The sequence below is a fragment of the Heterodontus francisci genome, chromosome 24 (genome assembly GCF_036365525.1).
Source record: "Heterodontus francisci isolate sHetFra1 chromosome 24, sHetFra1.hap1, whole genome shotgun sequence".
Classification (NCBI taxonomy): Eukaryota; Metazoa; Chordata; class Chondrichthyes; order Heterodontiformes; family Heterodontidae; genus Heterodontus; species Heterodontus francisci.
In genome coordinates, this window is record NC_090394.1 from 76,546,038 (window position 1) to 76,567,000 (window position 20,963).

The 20,963-nt window shown below is 42.2% G+C and overlaps 1 protein-coding gene across 1 annotated transcript; it reads right to left on the reverse strand.

The window, feature by feature from the left end:
- Positions 1-754: 754 nt before the first annotated feature.
- On the reverse strand, positions 755-19,798 carry atp6v0cb (ATPase H+ transporting V0 subunit cb). The gene is made up of 3 exons (XM_068056670.1): positions 19,510-19,798; positions 7,277-7,460; positions 755-1,548 (listed from the first exon to the last, which is right to left on the reverse strand). Exons 1-3 carry the CDS (start codon positions 19,583-19,585, stop codon positions 1,344-1,346), a joined length of 465 nt encoding a protein of 154 aa, XP_067912771.1. The 5' UTR covers positions 19,586-19,798; the 3' UTR covers positions 755-1,343.
- Between the last annotated feature and the right edge of the window lie 1,165 nt (positions 19,799-20,963).

Sequence of the window (20,963 nt, forward strand, 5' to 3'; positions counted from 1 at the left end):
GGTCAGTGCAGGCACATTGGGCCACTTTCTGTGCAGTAAAATTGACTGACATGTAACAGCAGTTTGGGACTTGGTGCCAGCTACTGAAGCCACAGGGAAAGTCAAAGCCAAAATGCAAGGCTGTCGAGTGGAATATGTGGACAGAACATTTCGCAATGCTAGCATTTTTTGCCCATTCCTAGTTGTTTTATACAAAAAAAAGTGGAAAGTCAGAAAGGAGCTCAGCAATCAGCAAAACTATTCAGGACAAAATAAATCACTGAATTTTAATGATTAGCAAATTACCAAGGTAATAGCTTTAGATTTTTGCCATTACTGCTTGTTGCTGCTAGATAGGTTCCCTCAATATTTCATTACTTCTAAAACCCCAAATTGCAATATTTTAAATATTCCTTTTATTTAACTTTTGCAAAACTCATCTTAATGGATCTGACATTTGAGCAGCTCATCTCAAATCATACTAGATCTGACTGGTCAGGGTGAAGCATTTGACCCAACCCACATCACTTATTTTCATGTCAAGAGTATTTCAGCATTAATCCCATGATCTTAGACCCCATGTCAAAATGTTCAGGACTTCTGTAAGCCAGGAAATGAATCATAGCTTCAAAAGTAGTGAGTGCGTCAGTTAAATCAGAAATTATAGACACCAAGACAGGCACAATAATTTGTACCAAGGACCTAGAACTCAAGGACTTGACCAATCAAAAGAATGCATAGGAAAGTTTAGACAAAAAGGGCAGGCAACTTCAACTTCGTTGAGGAAATTTTTATTTGGAAACATCAGAAATGTGAAACCCAACACTGGGTGCACAGCTTTTATGAGTAGGCATACATCTTACTACTGGAAACATTTACATGTGCCTCAGAATGTTAAAAACACAAGTAGAACTCACTCCAATACCAGTACACAAAAGTAGGACTATGATCAGATCCAATCTTTAACCAATTATTACATCCAGGGAGATCTGAGCAAATACAATTTACTGACAGTGCAATAATCTACTATATCATGGGGACTCCAGAAATCTTGCTCCATCATAACAATGTATGCACATTTTAAATCTTTTATAAATAAAATCCAGTGGAAGAAATGAAAACACTACAATTCTAATTGAATCCGAGTGCTCCTCAACAATAATATGGTTTGGAAATTGCACGTGTTTAGGAGCCACTGAACCCGGCTCTTAAAACCAATACAATTCAATATCTAAATACACAGGACAGACAATCACTAACATACATTGCGCATTTACAAGAGATTGACTACCAAAGTGATACAACTGTACACATTCTGGAGTTAAGACCATTAGAATGAGAGCTAAATGCTGTATCTGCAGGATTTATTTCGTGGAAAGGATCAGAGCGACAATCAGGCCATAAAGACCCAACACTTCAGCAAAAATGAGGATCAGGATCATCCCAACAAATAACCTTGGCTGCTGTGCAGTTCCTCGTACACCAGCATCACCTACTATGCCAATAGCAAAGCCAGCAGCAAGACCACTCAGACCCACGCTCAAACCAGCACCCAGCTGAAGGAAGCTCCTGTAACATGAACATAAAAAGTAGTTATATTCAAGTTTTATATTTATGCTGAGAAAGGTCAGCATCCATAAACACCCCAAGCGAACACTGCAGTTCATATTATGCTGCTTCAGTTGTGGGTAAACATCCAGCTGTTCAAGTAACATGGCAACAAGAATTATTTTCACAAGAAATAACTGCTTTCATATCAAAATCCCCCAATCTTCACAAATAACTGTCTAATCTACAGAATACTTCCCTCAAGATTTACAACTGATCATTTCCCCCCCACCACCCCACCCTTGTCAAAACTTTGGGAGCTGTCTGGTTTGTAGATCAGACAGTAAAAATATTTAACTACAATTGCAGTTAGTCAGAAACAGAACTTTGCTCATTTCTACATTCAGAGAATGAAGATCATACCTGAAGTGTGGGAACTTGAGATATGCAAAGCCAGTGGGTTAATAATGTACTGGGTAAATATTAGAATACAAACCACATGGATCAGTTACTGAAACACCAATCTGCAGGTTAAACATTATCCATAGGCACCAAAATGGCCAAGGGAATTCCAGCGCAAAGGGTCTTGTGCAGAGATATTTACTGCAATCACCCTGCTGGTTTCTGCTGGGGACAGGGAAACAGGCAAGAACATGGTAGAGGGCAGATACTTAGCAAAACAGACCAACAGAAGATCTTGGGTTTAAATGGAACCCATAATGGGCAAGAGAACTATTTGGAATGTAGCCCAGAATTTAAAGAAACACACAGATACAGCTAGGCCATTCAGATCACAATTCCACCAAGATAATCAAACTTTAAACTCCACTGAAGAGCTTGGTTGTCAGTTAGAGGCAAGGGTCAATATCTTTAGCTTATGTTGATGAATGAAGAGTGATGTCTGCCGGTATTTATGCCTCAGCACCTGTACAAATATTCCTGCTTCCACTTCAATTATGCAGAGATGATCTGACAGTATGGAGGAAGTAGCTAGTGCAAGGATTTGCTACCCAATCAACACTTGTCTGTCTAGTTCAAGTCTTCCTTAAACTGAACTGAGGCCAAAATACATGTAGTTGCACCACAGCAGATACTGTACAAAAGCAAAATATTTAGAGATACAGCACTGAAACAGGCCCTTCGGCCCACCGAGTCTGTGCCGACCAACAACCACCCATTTATACTAACCCTACAGTAATCCCATATTCCCTACCACCTACCTACACTAGGGGCAATTTACAATGGCCAATTTACCTATCAATCTGCAAGTCTCTGGCTGTGGGAGGAAACCGGAGCACCCGGCGAAAACCCACACGGTCACAGGGAGAACTTGCAAACTCCGCACAGGCAGTACCCAGAATCAAACCTGGGTCCCTGGAGCTGAGGCACTGCGGTGCTAACCACTGCGCCGCCCTGTTGGAAATTGATGCTGGAAATCTGAAATAATAGTACTGGAGGTCAGGCAACATCTGTTGTGATAAACAGTTAATGTTTCAGTCAATTACCTGGTCATAATGGAAAAAGTTAGAGATAGAATAGGTTTTAAACAAGGAGGTGGGGATGGGCAGTGGAGAAAAAGAGAAGGTTTGAGACCAGTTAGAAGGCAGGAGATTAAATCATAGAATCAGAATTGTTACAAGCAGCCATTCTGTCCAATCATGTAGAGACCTGGCATAGACAAGTGCAACTCAGCTAGTCCAACCCCCACCTTTTCCCTGTAGCCCTGCACATTTTTTCCTCTTCAGATAATTATCCAGTACTCTTGAAAGCCTTAATTGGATCTGCCTCCTCTACACTCAGGCAGTGTATTTCAGATCCTAACCAGATACTGCATAAAAGTTGTTCATGTCACCTTTGGTTCTTTTGCCAATCACCTTCAATGTCTAGTTCTCGACTTTTCTGCCAACGGGAACATAGTCTCTCCCTATCTACACTGTCCAGACCCCTCATGATTTTGAATACCTCAATCTAATCTCCACTCAACCCTCTCTTCAAGGAAAAGAGCCACAAGTTCAATCTATCCACATAACTGAAAAAAGGGACGGCTTTTGCCTTGAACAATGGTAAAATTATGAAAACCTTTTCTGCTCCAATGTTAACCAGCACTGAAGTTAAAGCCACAGACAATTTGAAGTTAGATGTACTTCAGCTTTTGCAAGGAGAAATAGTTCAATCAAATCTAGTCATTTCAAAAAAATGAGACATGATTAGATTTGAAACCAGGTGGAAGTATTTTCAGAAGATTCAGTACAAACAGGTTTGTACAAATCAAAAGCTCAACAGGTGACAATTTTTTAAAAACTATTCAACACTAAATAACTTGGATCAAATTTGAAACCACAATAGTGGGTGATTTAGCCACTGGCCAGTTTAAAGGCAGCTGTTGTACACTACCTCAGACATCCAGAAGGCAACATTTTCAGGTACAGAAATCCCTGCCTTTCTGCAATGCTCACTGATAGGAGCACCTCCCCCCCTCCCCCAATTTGCACACTACTTTGGAACAGCAAAATTAAAGAGCTAACTTTATTCCAGTCTACAGTATAATTTTAATATCTATGCGGGAGGTTGGGAACTAAATCAGGATTGAGCACAGCAGATAAAAAAACAATTCAACCAGGGCGGCACAGTGGCGCAGTGGTTAGCACCGCAGCCTCGCAGCTCCAAGGACCCGGGTTCGATTCCGGGTACTGCCTGTGTGGAGTTTGCAAGTTCTCCCTGTGTCTGCGTGGGTTTTCTCCGGGTGCTCCGGTTTCCTCCCACAAGCCAAAAAACTTGCAGGTTGATAGGTAAATTGGCCATTATAAATTGTCACTAGTATAGGTAGGTGGTAGGGAAATATAGGAACAGGTGGGGGTGTTATGGTAGTAATATGGGACTAGTGTAGGATTAGTATAAATGGGTGGTTGATGTTCGGCACAGACTCGGTGGGCCGAAGGGCCTGTTTCAGTGCTGTATCTCTAATCTAATCTAAAAAAAAAAATATATTCTTGTGCAATAACTTACACCATACTAGAAAAAAATCTCAATTTAAATTCAGCTGCTGCCTCAGTTGGTATAAAGATCCAGCATACCCACACCAATTTTACAAGTCAAAACTTCATAAAGCAATGTTGTCTAATTGAATCAAGGTTTCTAGTATTTAAATCTTTATTTAAGGCAAGGGACAGGAGGTTTAGAGGGGATTTTAGGAAACATTTTTTCACCCAGAGGGTGGTTGGAATCTGGAAAGCACTGCCTGAAGTGGTGGTAGAGGCAGGAACCCTCAACATTTAACTATTTGGATGAGCACTTGAAAAGCCATAGCATACAAGGCTATGGGCCAAGTGCTGGAAAATGGGATTAGAATAGATAGGTGCTTGATGGCTGGCACAGACATGGACTGAAGGGCCTGTCTCTTGATGCATGACTGATTCTAGTCTGCAAATCTGCATACATGAGAAACTGCATTGCACAACATTTCAGATGACAGTGACAAAACTCTTTAAACTGTTTAGTTTAATTTACACTTCATAGCAACACAATCTCATCTATAAGTGGATAACATTGTCTTTGCAAAGTATTTTAAGGCAGAGACTCATTACATAGCTAACCAGCACCAACTCACCCAACACCTCGTAAATTATCTTTTAGTTTAGTGTAAAGTGACGGCTCAGTCTCCTTTTGAGAATTCTTGTCAAATGGAATCATTTTCCCCAATGGTAAATTAGGGTTTTGAATTTATTCTTTCATACTTGGCACACTGCATTCAAACTCACATGGCTACTATGCTCAAAAAGAAATCTACCAATGACAATCATGCTCCCATCCAAAAAAAGCCACAAACCCACCTACGAACTTTCTTCTGCATTTGGCACTTCATGAGGGAACTAATTTTTACTCATCCCAATAATGCTAGAACACACACCAATTCAAGATGCTTTTACCATAATCATTGAAATATTTGTTTTCAAAACATTCTAAAAAGCTATATCTGCTCTGTCCACTTTTAACCTTTTGCTGGACATTTCCTACATAGATGGTTATACAACTTCTGCAATTTATACATTAGATCCTAAAGCTCTATACTGCATTTGTACCAAACCTGTTTGAGGGCACTAATTTTGTTTCTAATTAGATGTGCAGACAGGAGTACAGGACAACCTGACTCTCTCCTGATTCTTTGTTAATTATAGCTAAAGCAAACTAGTCTGAATAAGGGGTAGAATGCTGCACTGCATTCATAGCCAGTTTTAGACACCTTGCAAGTTTATGCCAGAAAAATCTTGAAAAAAATCAATTGTTCCATTACCACCTTCATAAGTTACATGAGTGACAATTGAATCTCTCCATTAGTATTTGAAATGCTAGTGTCACTGCAAAAACAAATTTAAAACTGAAATTTTAGCCCTGCATCTCAGTACTGCCTCGATAGGCTGAATAACCTCTTGTGATGTACTATTCTTTCATTCTGTAAAGATAGAAGCAGGTTGTTCAATAATAGCCAGGTTAGCACTTATCCTCAAGAGCAGCTAGGATCGCATGCCCTATTCCCACATTCTTGAATGACCCATTTAATTGTCGACCTGGTCTGTTTTAATCATGTACTTTGCTAGCGCATTCCTCTCAATTTAAAAAGCCTCACTTCATCTTAAATGAAGGTATGGAGAACAGTAGATAGACAACAGCAAACACCTCCATCGTAACATTATCTCCTCAAGCAGCACCCTTGTGAAATCAATGTATTCTATTGCCTCACCACCCTTCACATTGCATGGAGCTCAAAACACTAAGTGCTTCAACTGTGGTCTGACTAAGATTTTACATAAGATTCAGCATTAAATCTCAACATGTTCTATACCACTTGCCATAAAATCTGGCATTTCATTGTGACCTCAACAACTTGAGATGCTGAAACCTCTCCAAATCACTTCTCCTCCAGACTTCAAGTTATAAACCAAAAATGTATTTCACCAAATTCAATATGCCACTTTCTTGGCCATTCCAGTATCTCAATATCCCTTGCTCAGATTTACATTTTTTTTTAAATATCACATTTGATGCCACTCCCTCTAGCCCTATATTCAAATCATTGCTATACACAAGCAGAAGCAGCCCCATAACAATGCTGTTTCTGGCCAAAGAAACAGCTTTCAGCACAATTTATATTCTGACTTGCTACCCTTCCCTCATTTCTACACCCTTCAATTTTCTCCCAAGAGCCTAAATGTCAAAGGCTATAAGTCCATATGCACCACATCTACCACCAGAGATCTGTTAAGAATTTTCTTTGGAAAGTGTTGAGAATAGTAAAAAGTATTTAGCAATTTCATCTTTTAATACTTTCCTTGCCACTGGTGTTACATTAACTGGCCTATAATTACCCACATTAAAATGGTTATGAGATTGCCTTTCTTCCATTTACTGCAGCAGCATACAACAGGATACTCAGTACACAAAACTTAAGCAGTTTCAATTTTGATGTAGTGATAAAGGTTCCCAAGAAGAGGACTAGGAGCATCCCAAATAGTTCAATATCAATTGTGATAATGGATCGATTTGTCCAATGCAATAAAATAACTTTCTCTGGAAAATACTTAGGCACCGACTGTTATACAAGCTAGAAATCACACATTAGCAGATAATTCCTTCAAGGGAAATTCTCCTGCACAAAATGTTAAATAGATGAACTGAAAGAAAAAAGTATTACTATCCCTCACACACAGCTACCAAACCATAAAGCAAAAATTCCCAGTTTAAGGTGACTTACTTGAATAATGTTATCTTTTCTGTGAGTGAGTTGGCAATTAGTACTGCCACCACTAGTCCATAGATAGCAATGATACCTGCCATCACAACAGGAATGATGGATTTCATGATTAGCTCAGGCCTCATGACAGACATGGCAGCAATTCCTGTTCCACTCTTAGCAGTTCCATAAGCAGCTCCTAGAGCTAAAAAAAAGAACACATCAGAAAGTCAGCACCCTGCAATCAGCCAAAGAACAATTATGCTCTTTATGGAAGAGACTCCCAAGAACTAGCATCCTTTGCACTGCACAACACTCATTTAGACACCTAGTTGTACACATTGATTTAGGAGCTCTGCAATGAACAAACCAAACTGTTCACTATAAGCTGCTAGGAAAGTCAAAAGAACAGTAGAGAATTGGAAGCAGAGCAGCTTGATAAATCCTCAGCCCCTGTAAATTAAGTCAATTTACAGCTCACCCCTAATAGTTCTGCAATAAGGACTAGTAAGGCAACAGATGGCAGTGCCAGCTGACATAGGAGGAGTCTGATTTTACCAGCTCACATATATGCTGCAAGCCACTGGCTCCAAATTACCCTATGTCTACATTATCTGCAGCTCAAGAATGTAGCTGCATCATTATTTCACAAAATGAGAAACCCTCTGATAGAGGTCACTGACTAGATTCCCACAACACCCCCACGACAAATCCCTTTCCTTTGAAGACTACTTATTCCAGAAGTATTGCATTTCTACAAGTTCTTAAATAACTTGCCAAAATTTACTCTGGATAAGAATCCAGAGGCAGCAGACAACATGGAAGTATGAATTCTTCACTTGGCTCCCTAAAAGATACATCAACTGTATTTAAATTTTAATTGAGGTGCCTATACAGAAAAGATCAGACCTTTTCCCTTAGACAGGTTCAGTAAACAGGGAGGATAGATTTAAAAAGCAACGGCAGAAGGATTAGAGGAGAGTTGAGTAACTTTTGCCAACGAGAGGGTGGAGGGGGTCTGGAACTCACTGCCTGAAGAGTTTAGTTTAGTTTAGAGATACAGCACTGAAACAGGCCCTTCGGCCCACCGAGTCTGTGCCGACCATCAACCACCCATTTATACTAATCCTACACTAATCCCATATTCCTACCACATCCCCACCTGTCCCTATATTTCCCTACCACCTACCAATACTAGGGGCAATTTATAATGACCAATTTACCCATCAACCTGCAGGTCTTTTGGCTTGTGGGAGGAAACCAGAGCACCTGGGAGGAAACCCATGCAGACACAGGGAGAACTTGCAAACTCCACACAGGCAGCACCCAAAATTGAACCCGGGTCGCTGGAGCGGTGAGGCTGCAGTGCTAACCACTGCGCCGCTCCAGGGTGTTGAGACAGAAATCCTCATCACATTTAAACAATACTTCAAAGAACCGTACAGCATAGGAACAGGCCATTCGGCCCTCCAAGCCTATGCCGATCTTGATGCCTGCCTAAACTAAAACCTTCTGCACCTCCGGGGACTGTATCCCTCTATTCCCATCCTATTCGTGTATTTGTCAAGATACCTCTTAAACGTTGCTATCGTACCTGCTTCCACCACCTCCCCCGGCAGCAAGTTCCAGGCACTCAGCAGCCTGTGTAAAGAACTTGCCTCGCACATCTGCTCTAAACTTTGCCCCCCTCACCTTAAACCCATGTCCCCTAGTAACTGACTCTTCCACCCTGGGAAAAGGCTTCTGACTATCCACTCTGTCCATGCCGCTCAAAGTTGTAAACCTCCATCATGTCGTCCCTCCACCTCTGCCGTTCCAGTGAAAAATCAATAGCAGAGAATGGTTCTTAGAGATGCACTTGAGGTGCCATATCATCTTCTTTGGCCTCCTTATCTCGAGAGACAATGGATAAGCGCCTGGAGGTTGTCAGTGGTTTGTGAAGCAGCGCCTGGAGTGGCTATAAAGGCCAATTCTAGAGTTGACAGGCTCTTCCACAGGTGCTGCAGGGAAATTTGTTTGTCGGGGCTGTTACACAGTTGGCTCTCCCCTTGCGCCTCTGTCTTTTTTCCTGCCAACTACTAAGTCTCTTCGACTTGCCACACTTTAGCCCCGTCTTTATGGCTGCCCGCCAGCTCTGGCGAACGCTGGCAACTGACTCCCATGACTTGTGATCAATGTCACAGGATTTCATGTCGCATTTGCAGATGTCTTTAAAGCGGAGACATGGACAGCTGGTGGGTCTGATACCAGTGGAGAGCTCGCTGTACAATGTGTCTTTGGGGATCCTGCCATCTTCCATGCGGCTCACATGGCCAAGCCATCTCAAGCGCCGCTGACTCAGTAGTGTGGATAAGCTGGGGATGTTGGCCGCCTCGAGGACTTCTGTGTTGGAGATACAGTCCTGCCACCTGATGCCAAGTATTCTCCGGAGGCAGCGAAGATGGAATGAATTGAGACGTCACTCTTGGCTGACATACGTTGTCCAGGCCTCACTGCCATAGAGCAAGGTACTGAGGACACAGGCCTGATACACTCGGACTTGTGTTCCGTGTCAGTGCGCCATTTTCCCACACTCTTGGCCAGTCTGGACATAGCAGTGGAAGGTTCTTCGATATGCACTTGAGGTGCCATAACAGAGAGAAATGGACCAGGAGCTGGAAAGTGGGTTTAGACTGGACAACTTTCTTGGTTGGCACAGACATTGGACTGAATGGCCTCCTCTGTTCTGTAAATGTTAAATTTTTTTAACTGTAGCCAGGACTGTCAGAATTGCAGCTGGCTAAAATAAAAGCAGCCTCAACACAAGTACTGCTTCCCAACAGCAGCATAGCTGATACTACCTTGGCCATGGTGTCATGTGGTCACAGTATAGGTTAATCACATTGATCTGAGTGCTATAGTTCAGTAACTTTAGAATAACCACATCCATGTCTAAAGCATCTGCCTTTCAATGCGAGAAACCACAATTGCATTACATTTACAAAGATTACATAATATGCAATATAAAGATATGCAAATTTTAGCCCAGTGCTAACAAGATGACAGGCTGCATAAATCAGCATCACATTTAGAAATAAATTGAATTTGAAAAAAAAAAAAAAAGAGTAAAACTGGTATGAATGAATGCAGCCTGCTGGGTTGGGTGGGGGAGACAGTAGGGAAGGTGGACAACCAGTTTCCTGTAATAACCCCAGTCCACCAGAAGCAACAGCAGACTTCCTTCAAATCTTGTGGGCAACTAGCCAGCTACCAATTGACACATGGGGAATGGGAAAAATAAAAGTTTTGATTAGAACACTTGCAATATAGAACAATGTTGATACCACAGCTGGCAATAAACTTGGGATGTCCCTCCCCAGTAGACCTGGGCAGCCAAATTAATTGGAGGGAACATGCCCAGATACCATCCCTTCATGGCAGCAATTGGTGACCCATCACAACAATTCCTAAAGCGAAGAGGATAAAGGTTACTTGGTAGTAATCAAGTACAAGAATTCCAGTCACCCCCAATCATTGATCCAGTAGAGGGGATAGATGCAGAGCCCCCATTGCTATCAAACTGACATCAGCACAGGTGATTAAAATTTGGGTCTCTCCTGGTCTGTGGCCCATTTAGCTGTTGCACAAGAAACCTGTATTCAGATTTAGAATCATATTACATGAATAGACTTTTGCACAGTATTCAATGTCCCTCTAAAAACATTAGAGGCTCGAGAGAAAAAAAAAAGTTTGCTATGTGAGTGACAGTGGATTAGTTGCCTTGGAGCTGGTGGGTGGGGTGGGCCACCTTCTTGAAGGAATTGTTCTGGCAATGAATTGCTTGCTTGGCTACTTCAGGTGATTAAGAGTCAAACACAGAATGGGACTGGAGTTAGTTGTGGACCAGATCAGACAAGAATAGCAAGATCCTTTTCCTGAAGGACTGTAAATCAGTTTGGACTTTACACTGAACAGCTTTTATTGACACTCCAGTGGTACCAGCCCACAAATTTCCAGGGACCCGGGTTCGATTCCGGGTACTGCCTGTGTGGAGTTTGCAAGTTCTCCGTGTCTGCGTGGGTTTTCTCCGGGTGCTCCGGTTTCCTCCCACAAGCCAAAAGACTTGCAGGTTGATAGGTAAATTGGCCATTATAAATTGTCACTGGTATAGGTAGGTGGTAGGGAAATATAGGGACAGGTGGGGATGTTTGGTAGGAATATGGGATTAGTGTAGGATTAGTATAAATGGGTGGTTGATGTTCGGCACAGACTCGGTGGGCCGAAGGGCCTGTTTCAGTGCTGTATCTCTAAATGAGCAGATTCATTGAATTCAGTTTGCTAACCTGCCATGGAGAGATTTGAATACAACCTCTGGTTTGGTAATCCACAGCCAAGTAAACTAACAAACCCCAACTGCACACTGGACCAGCATATCATGAACCATTTTGATGAGATATTTGGTAGCCAGCAACTGAAGCCAAGCACAGTCCATGCCTTTGGGTAACCTTTTGCCAGATTTGATGAGCTGGTCAGTTGAATATATTGTCATGCAGGCCCCCCACCTGCCAAGAATGAGGCACACATTATTTCACCACATTAACATTAAAACTTAAAATTGCTGCTGGGAAGAAAAGGCAGCCTATTACAAGGAGTTGCCAAGCCCCTGACTGGAAAGATATTTGCATAGTAACAGACAGTACTTGGAACAGACAAAGGGACCACTCCCTGCTCCAAAAGTCCATTGTGGATTAAATGGATTACCAGACATTGAAGGTAGAGAGGTTAGCATTCTAGGTTAACTGCTGAGATGGCCAAATATATAAAACAGACGTGGTCAGACCAGTTTGGTCACATGACTAACTGTTGGAGTTTTTTTGAATTTGAACCAGTCACAGAATTTGAATTGAGAAAGCAGTTTGTTCCTGGACTGCAAAAGATCTCTTTCTCAGAACTGAAGACCCACGAACCCAAGAGAGAAAAGTCTCCTACAGTGAACAAGGTTTAAGAATACTGGGCCCCAACAAAAAGCAAGACGACCTACAAAAGGACTACAGTGAGCTCAAAGCACAGCAAGAAACTCAAATAAAATCAAAATACTGCGGATGCGGGAAATCTGAAATAAAAACAAGAAATACTGGAACCACTCAGCAGGTCTGGCAGCATCTGTGAAAAGAGAAGCAGAGTTAACGTTTCAGGTCAGTAACTCTGCTTCTCTTTTCACAGATGCTGCCAGACCTGCTGAGTGGGTCCAACATTTCTTGTTTTTATGCAAGAAACTCTAATATTGCTTCAAGCCTCTATTTTTCTTCTGCTCGTCTTGATTTGCATGTGTGTATCACATATGCATGCTCGCGTGGGGCACAGCATGTACCTGTAGGCATTAACCAAATTAGAGTTTAAGTTTTAATAAATTTCACTTTTCTTTAAACCCAAGGAAGCCCCTTTGTGCTCATTTCTTTGCCTTATAATTGTTGAATCGTTGTCCACCGCTTTCCAAAGGGCAGGGGGGGGGGGGGGCTCAAAACAGTGTTTAAAACATAAAACCTGTTACAGTAAGACCAGGTGAAGGCAAAAAAAGGATCCCTAGACACCTCTCACCTGGTCATTATGCACAGGAAAGAGCAGAGAAAACTAGAGACAGGAATCAGTTCAAAACATTTCACATCTGACTACCTCGAAGGAAACTGAATTGACTATGAAAGGATATGACTTTCAGGAATAGCATATGGCCTTAAATAGACAGGTCAAGACAAGCTTCAGCTAAAATTTAGTCAGTTCACAACTTGAGAATCAATTTGAAACCAGTTTTTTTTTAAAAAAAGGAAAAATCAAGATGTTTAGAACGTTTAGTGTGTTTCAGAACAGAATAGCAACTGGAAGACAGCTGATTTAGCCCTTCAAGCCTGCTCTCCATTCAATATCACAGGAATCCCCTGAATAACCACATTCCAGCTCAACTTGTGACCTCTTAAAAAAGATGCACCTTTCACTAAAGTGCTCACAAACCCAGATACTGTAAACCAGCAGCTGACAACCTAAACTCTCCATTTGGAACTTCAGTACCCAGATACATGAGACCATTTTCTATCAGTAGCAAGGAAAGCTTTTGAAACTCAGATCTTGCAGGTGAACACTTGAAAATGTACATGAGTCAGAGATAGATGAAATTAATTTACAGTTGCATCTGACAGGGGAATATAGTTTATTTCAAAAAGCTTTGAAAAGATAATAGATAACTTAGTGTCATAAATTGGAGGTAAATGATCAGATCAAAAATGTGTGCAAACAAAGCTGTAAATGGGAATGGGGGCCATTCAACCTCAAGCCTGTTTCACCATTCAATTAGATCGTGCACCTCAATGAGTGGCGTAGTGATAATGTCACCAAACTAGTAATCCAGATGTCCAGGCTAATGCCACAGCAGCTGATGGAATTTAAATTCAATTAACAAAATCTGGAATTGAAAGCTGGTTTCATGGCACCATTACTAACACTAATGATTGTCGTAAAAACCCATCTGGTTCACTAATGTCCTTTAGGGAAGGAAGTATGCTGTCCTTACCTGGTCTGGCCTACATGTGATTTCAGACCCACAGCAATGTGGTTGGCTATTAACTGGCCTCTGAAATAGCTTAGCAAGCCACTCAGTTGTCAAGGACAATTAGGGATGGGCAACAAATGCTGGCTTTACCAGTGACACCCACATCCCACACAATTAAAAATAAGCTTGCCTTTGCCCCATATCCTTCAACACCCTTACACAACAGAAATTGCAAACACTACAGTGCAGACAGGAAAAATAATGGACAATGCAAATACAATGAGAATTTCAGTCTTTTAAACTTTACATTACGTTTCCATGTTAACCAAGTGGTTTTCAAACTCTCAGCTATGTCTTCATTCCAGTCTGCTGGATGATCCATTCTCTTGCTTCTCCACTGGTAGAGCTTAGTCACTCCTGCCTTCAAACTGCCTGTGCAGGCAACCCCTCCCATATTTTTAAAAAATCCAACTATTTTATCTGCTTTGTCAACTCTGCTATTAATGTTTGCCATCCATTCACCCTTGGATGTGTCCTGGGACTTGTGTTAAGGCTCCATATCAGAGGCATGGTATTGTAATGGTTACGAAACAGAAATTAACAAATCTGAGCTATTACCAGAAAGTGACCCTGAAAGTTGATTGATTGCAGTATAAAGCCAGCTGGTTCAGTAATTTTAAAGGAATGACCAGGATTCTACAAGGTGAACCAGTTAGACCTTTGGTTTTTATCTTGCAACTCCTATATTCCTATAAATGGAAGTTGAAGGTCAGTGGAATAAATGGAATAAAAGGGTCCAAAAAGTGGTATCTTCCTGGAGGAAGGATTGAGGGACATGGCAAGGCAGAAGGTAAAAAGACAGTGATCCATGAGAACAGGCAGGGCTATTCAGCCAGTTGCGGTTTCCATTCCTAAAGATTCTGGTGTTCATTTCTCCCAAGTAGGGCCATTTCACCTTCAAGCAGAGAGATATGGGAGCAGGAATAAGTTGCATGTAAACAAGTTTAAAATCCAGACAGTGACAGTACAGTGTGGGTTACACCAGAGACAATTCTTAAAAAGAGATTACCCAATTAATATATTTCAGCACAACATGCTGATTTGTTGTAGGTGGAATTTGAAAAAAGGAACAACCTGCTCCAGCAAGTCACGATGTAAAGATGAGTTTTGCAAATAACTGGAAGATGCCTGCCAAAACAGCTCAGGACAAGATTAACCTGTTAGTTGTTTTTTTTTTAATCTTCAGCTGCATTTAAAGCAGCAGTACACAGTTTCTTAGATAAACTTGCAAAGTCAAAAGGGACACCATACCTTTCCTTGCACAAAGGTCAGGAAACAACCATCAGGCTAGATAGTTGCCAATACAAGACCGGAGAGATCAATGGACAAGTTAAGAGTTATGCAGAAACATGCACTCAAGTGGTCTGGCAAATGAGCATCTGGCAAATCATTTAATTTGGCCAAGTTGACAATAGTTAATATTTCAAGTTACATTAAACAAGGAGGTAGTATTCAGAATGGACAAACCTGGTCTAAACTATTCAGGCCTTGTTTTATGTATATGCTCCTGCAAGCATAACAGCTTCACAAGCCGACATGACTACAGTTGAGGAAGAGTCTGTAAAAGTATTTAATTTGTTCTCCTGAAATGCTACCTGACTTGAGTTTAGTGTATGCTGGTTTTGTTTTTGCCACTATCTGCAGTATTTTGTTTACAATCGCCTTTTCTACAGGAGCTATTTTTAGACTGGATCAAGTGTACATACCTTTGATCTCAATTTGAAAAATGTTAGTTCCAGGTATGGAATAAGTTACATGTTGGAACTAACTGGTAGCTGGCATGATGTGAACGCACTGGAGACAGTTCAGAGGAGGTTTACTAGATTGATACCTGGAATGAGCATGTTGTCTTATGAGGAAAAGTTGGACAGACTGGGCTTGTTTTCACTGTAGTTAAGAGCGAGGGGAGACTTGATTGAAGTATACAAGATCCTGGACGATCTTGACAAGAAAGATGTGGAAAGGATGTTTCCTTTTGTGGGCGAGTCCCAAAGGGGGCACAGCTTTAAAATTAGGGGGTCGCCCTTTTAGGACGGGCAAGGAGAATTTTTTTCTTAGGGTTGAGACACTATGGAATTCTCTGCCTCAGAAGGTGGAGGAGGCAGGGTCATTGAATATTTTTAAGGTGCAGGTAGATAGATTCTTGTTAGGCAAGGGAAAAAGATGGTCAGGGTAGATGGGAGTGTGGAATTAGAGACAAACAGATCAGCCATGAACTTACTGAATGGCAGAGCAGGCTCGACAGGCCGAATGGCCTACTCCTAACTCATATGATTGTATTGATGTACTGTACTAATAAATCAAATGCAATATGCCCATTCTAAACAGGTTGCAAGATGGCTGCTTAATCTATTTCACTGTCGGAACAGTACACATTCTTCATAGAATCATAGAAATCATAGAAAGTTTAAGGCACAGAAAGAGGCCACTTGGCCCACTGTGTCTGTGCCAGCCAAAAAATGATCCACCTATTCTAATCTCACCTTCCAGCATTTGGTCCGTAGCCCTGCAGCTTATGGCACTTGAGGTGCATATCCAGACTCCTTTTGAATGAGTGGAGGGTTTCTGCCTCAAGTACCCTTTCAGCCATCAGTTCCAGACCATCACCACCTTCTGGGTGAAAAAGCTTTTCCTCATCTCCCCTCTAATCTTTCTACCAATCACTTTAAAATCTATGCCCCTCATCACCTAACCTCTTTGCTAAGGTGAATAAGCCCTTGACAACATTCTATCCAGGACCCTCAAAATGTTGTACATTTCAATCACATCTCCCCTCAACATTCTCTGTTCCAAGGAGAACAACCCCAGTCTATCCAATCTTTCCTCATATCTGCATTTTTCCAGTCCTGGCAACATCCTCATAAATCTCCTCTGTACCCTCTCTAGTGCAATTACATCCTTTCTGTAATGAGGTGACGAGAACTGTACACAGTACTCACGTTGTGGCCCAACCAATGAGTTATACAGTTCCAGCATAACCTCCCCGCTCTTGTATTCTATACCTTGGTTAGGCAAGGAAATGATGCCATATGCCTTCTGCCTTCTTAACCACCTTATTGACCTGTCCTGCTACCTTCAGGGATCTGTGCACATTCACTCCAAGGTCCCTCACTCCCTCCACACTTCAGTAATTTTCCCATTTATTGTGTATTCCTTTGCCTTGTTTGACCTCCCCAAATGCATCACTTCACACTTCTCCAAGTTGAATTCCATTTGCCACTATTCTGCCCATCTGACCAGACCATCAATATTTTCTTGCAGCCTACAGCCAACCTCCTCGCTATCTGCCACACGACCAATCTTTGTCTCATCTGCAAACTTCTTGATCATGCCCCCTACATTTACAGCCAAATCGTTTATACCACAAAAAGCAGGAGACCCAGTACTGAGCCCTGCGGAATGCCACTGGAAACAGCCCTCTAGTCACAAACAGCTGCGAATTATCTTTTGTTTTCTGCCACTGAGCCAATTTTGTATCCACCTTGTTTTCCTTGGATCCCATGGGCTTTTTTTTCAAAAAAGTCTGTCATGTGGGACCTTGTCAAAAGCCTTGCTAAAATCTATGTAGACCACGTCAAATTGCACTGTCTTTCTTGTTAGCTCTTCAAAAAATTCAATCAAGTTGGTCAAACAAGATCTTCCCTTAACAAATCCACACTGACTATCTTTGATTAACCTGTACTGTTCTAAATGACAGTTTATCCTATCTCAGAATAGATTCTTTGCTAGTGATTGGTGGTAAGCAGGAAATAAGCATGATCTTACCTTGCCACAGGCTCAATTCTTGTACCAAAATCATGCCAATTCCAGTGATTCACCCCCACAGGCACATTTCCCCCACATTAGAGGTGACTAGCCTTCTTTTCCCCCGCCCCCCCCCACTGTTGTGGGTGTATACGTGCGCGCACAGACGTGGTGCAGGGAAAGAAGAAGAGAGACTCGATAATTCACTATGCCAGTGAGTCAACCTGGGATTCTTCAGGCTGTGGCTTCGTGAGGTTGAGTTTAAGTGATGCATGGATAGAGACCCAGTTAGTTACTTTCACTTTCTGGATGGTAATTACCAGTCATTTTGAATACTTTGAAGATTTCAAATCCACTATAAAAAGCACCAAGCAGTCTACATCAGTGCTCAGAATCTCATACTAGACCAGAGTCAAACTAAACAGGTAAAACGAGGTTACAATCAAAATGCTTCTAAATGCATATTGTAGACCTATACAGCAATGAGGACTATTTCACTAATGTAGACAGTGACGATAAACTAGTGATAAAGGACAAGTGCAATACCACTGTATGCCACCTAAACAGCTTTTAATGTTGTTAAAGATAGGCATGTATGTCATTCACAGTTCACCTCCAATACAACAGCTATTGGCTAAATATCTAAATGAGGTGAAACTGTTAAAAGGCTCAAGGCAGGTTATACTATTTTAATTCAAAAATAACTTCCCCACTCCCCCCCCACCCACCACAAAAAAAAGTTTCCTTCCTTCTAGTTCTGTTAGTTCTCACTTGAACACGAGATTGTCAGGAATGTGCCAAATCTATGCAAACCCAGCCCAGTTTCTTAGGATTTCAAGGAAGTTACATTATTGCAACATAGTGGAAGATTTAAGCAAATCAAACAGCAGATTATCCATGATACCAAGAACCAAGCCACTGGACATTAAAAACAGAAAAACTCAGCAGGCCAAGCAGCATTATAATAGCACTCGCTCACCGAATGAGTCAAGATTGAATGCAACCTAGTGTCTGGGCAAACCAGTTTTAAGTTTCTGCTGTTGAGGATTTACACTTGCGAAGCCACACCACTGCAGCAAACAAATCTCGATGTGAAAGAGCTGAACAGAAAATGATTTCTTTAAAAAAAATTTACTAATGAATTATATTCTTGCAGCAAACCAAACCCACCTATATTAAAGCTAGATTACAGCTAATTAGCTCGGGCAGCTATAAAGTTATATCTCACAACAAGTAGAGTTTCAGGGAGAAATTTTTAATTTCAAGGTGATATTCTGCAAGTTCCGAATCCATTTTAATTTAGTATAGCCTTAAAATGTTACATCAGTGTGATTACATTCAAAATCAAGCAATGATCATGGAGCAGTGCCTTTGTCCTTTAAAATGGCTGAGATAAAACTGATCTTTGAAAATGCAGACTATCACAATACTGGAGACAAAGCAAAACAAAATATTGCAATCCACGTATATACCAAGCAAGTACCCACACCCTAGTCATATGATCGGCTCGGGACTGCCCGGTCCGGAAATTGCCGAACCCTCTCCTCCACCCCCACTCAGAACCGCGATGCAGCACGGAGACGGCCGACCGGAAACACCCGAATGGATACCGCGGCCGGAAACACCCGAACGCCGCCCAGTCGGTGACGGAAAGAACCGAAGCGGCTCAGGCGGCGGTGGCAGGAGGATGGTCCACCGTCGGAAGAAACACCGTCAGCGGCGGCAGCCCGTCCCAGGCAGAGGTGACTAGACATTAGATATAAATAAACACCCAGGCTCGCTCGCGGCCATTTTATATATAAATATACATTAAAAATAAAAAGCCACCGAGTGAGGTCCCCTCAGCTGAAGGGGGCTTTAACGCCGATTAGGCCGGACGGCAGCGGCCGGCCTCCTCTTCCCTCCCACCAGCGGTAGACGCGAGACTTACCACTGAAAACCATGGCAGCTGAGGCGCCCATCACCGCGAAGAAGGGCGAGTATTCGGGAGCTTCGGGGGTGGACATCTTGTCAGCTACTGGTGCGGGACTAACACTAACTACTAGCGATTTACACAAAGCGGGCGGCTTGTCGTCTTTTTTCCTTGCTTATCTCTTTTCCCCCCTTGTGTGTTCTCTCTCTCTGACCCCCGCTGCCGCTTCCCCAGTAGCGCCGCCAGTCAAACTCGGAGAAGCTACGCTCCTGCCCGACCCTAAATACAAACTACCGACAAAATGGCGGGGCGGGGAGAAGCACGTGACCGCGCCTGGGGAACCTACCACCGCCGCCCTGCAAATAGGGGGGGCCGCGCATACCAAATTAACTTAAACTCGCTCTTTGATTTACCACTGAGCTGTACGAAACTTTGAACCTGATATTAGAAGTATAAATACCGGCTCGCGCGATTTCTGCCTTTTATATGTTTGATGCAATGGGTGTCGGCGAGCCTGTCGTCCCAGCTTTCCCCTCTCCTCGGCCTCCGTGTTGGTCGCCGCCGCTGCAGGCGGTTCTGTGAATCAGCTTCATGACTGAACAGGGCAGACAAGGGACCTTTAAATGGAGCATTTTCACTGCACTGGATAATAAACTCAACCTTTGATCATTCAAACCCTTTGCATTGTTTAGATATTGTCACCACAGCTTGCATTCCTTGAATGTGTTCAACATTTTTTGGTCCTTAGAAGATATCAAATATGCAGGAACGTGGCATTTCATTCAGTCTTCTGCGTTCAAGTTTTTGCCCAGCACACTGGCATCTACATGTATGGTTGTAATCTCCAGTGAAGAATATTCAGGGTACCCAAATCACAGAGTGGCCGAGAGTGTGTTACACTGCCTGAAGGGATCAGGACATTTTTATTGCAAACTCAAGGTCATTTGTGTAACCCAAAGAGGGGAAGCTTACCCTCTAGACTGATGACTGCAGTAAATGTTTGTTTCTTTGTATTGTTGCATTTGAATTTAGTTTAAAAAGAATCTATCTTAGGATAGCCTAGCGGTGTCCATGAAGTTCCTGTCACAATTTAGATCTCGTCACGAAGTGGAGATAATGATAGTGCTCCTTGATAATGATTAGAGGGCAGTTCGTGCTTGGATCACCCTGGGTGCTCTGGTGCAACTTCAAATTGCAAATTACAGACCCAGACAGGTACAGTTTACCATTCAGATCTTTTGAGAAGATGCTAATCACCTGCACAGGCAAAAACAAAAACGACATTAGTATTTGTAAAGAGAAAAAAGAGGTTAATATTTCTGACCATCATCACCACACAGACTGCAGCAGTTCAAGGAGAAGTCCTACCACTTTCTAAGGGCAGTTGCGGATGTAAAAGTGGCCTTGCTCACATCAAAAAAACAAATAAATAAGAAAGTCTTGATGTTGCAGGGAAACTATTTGACTTCACA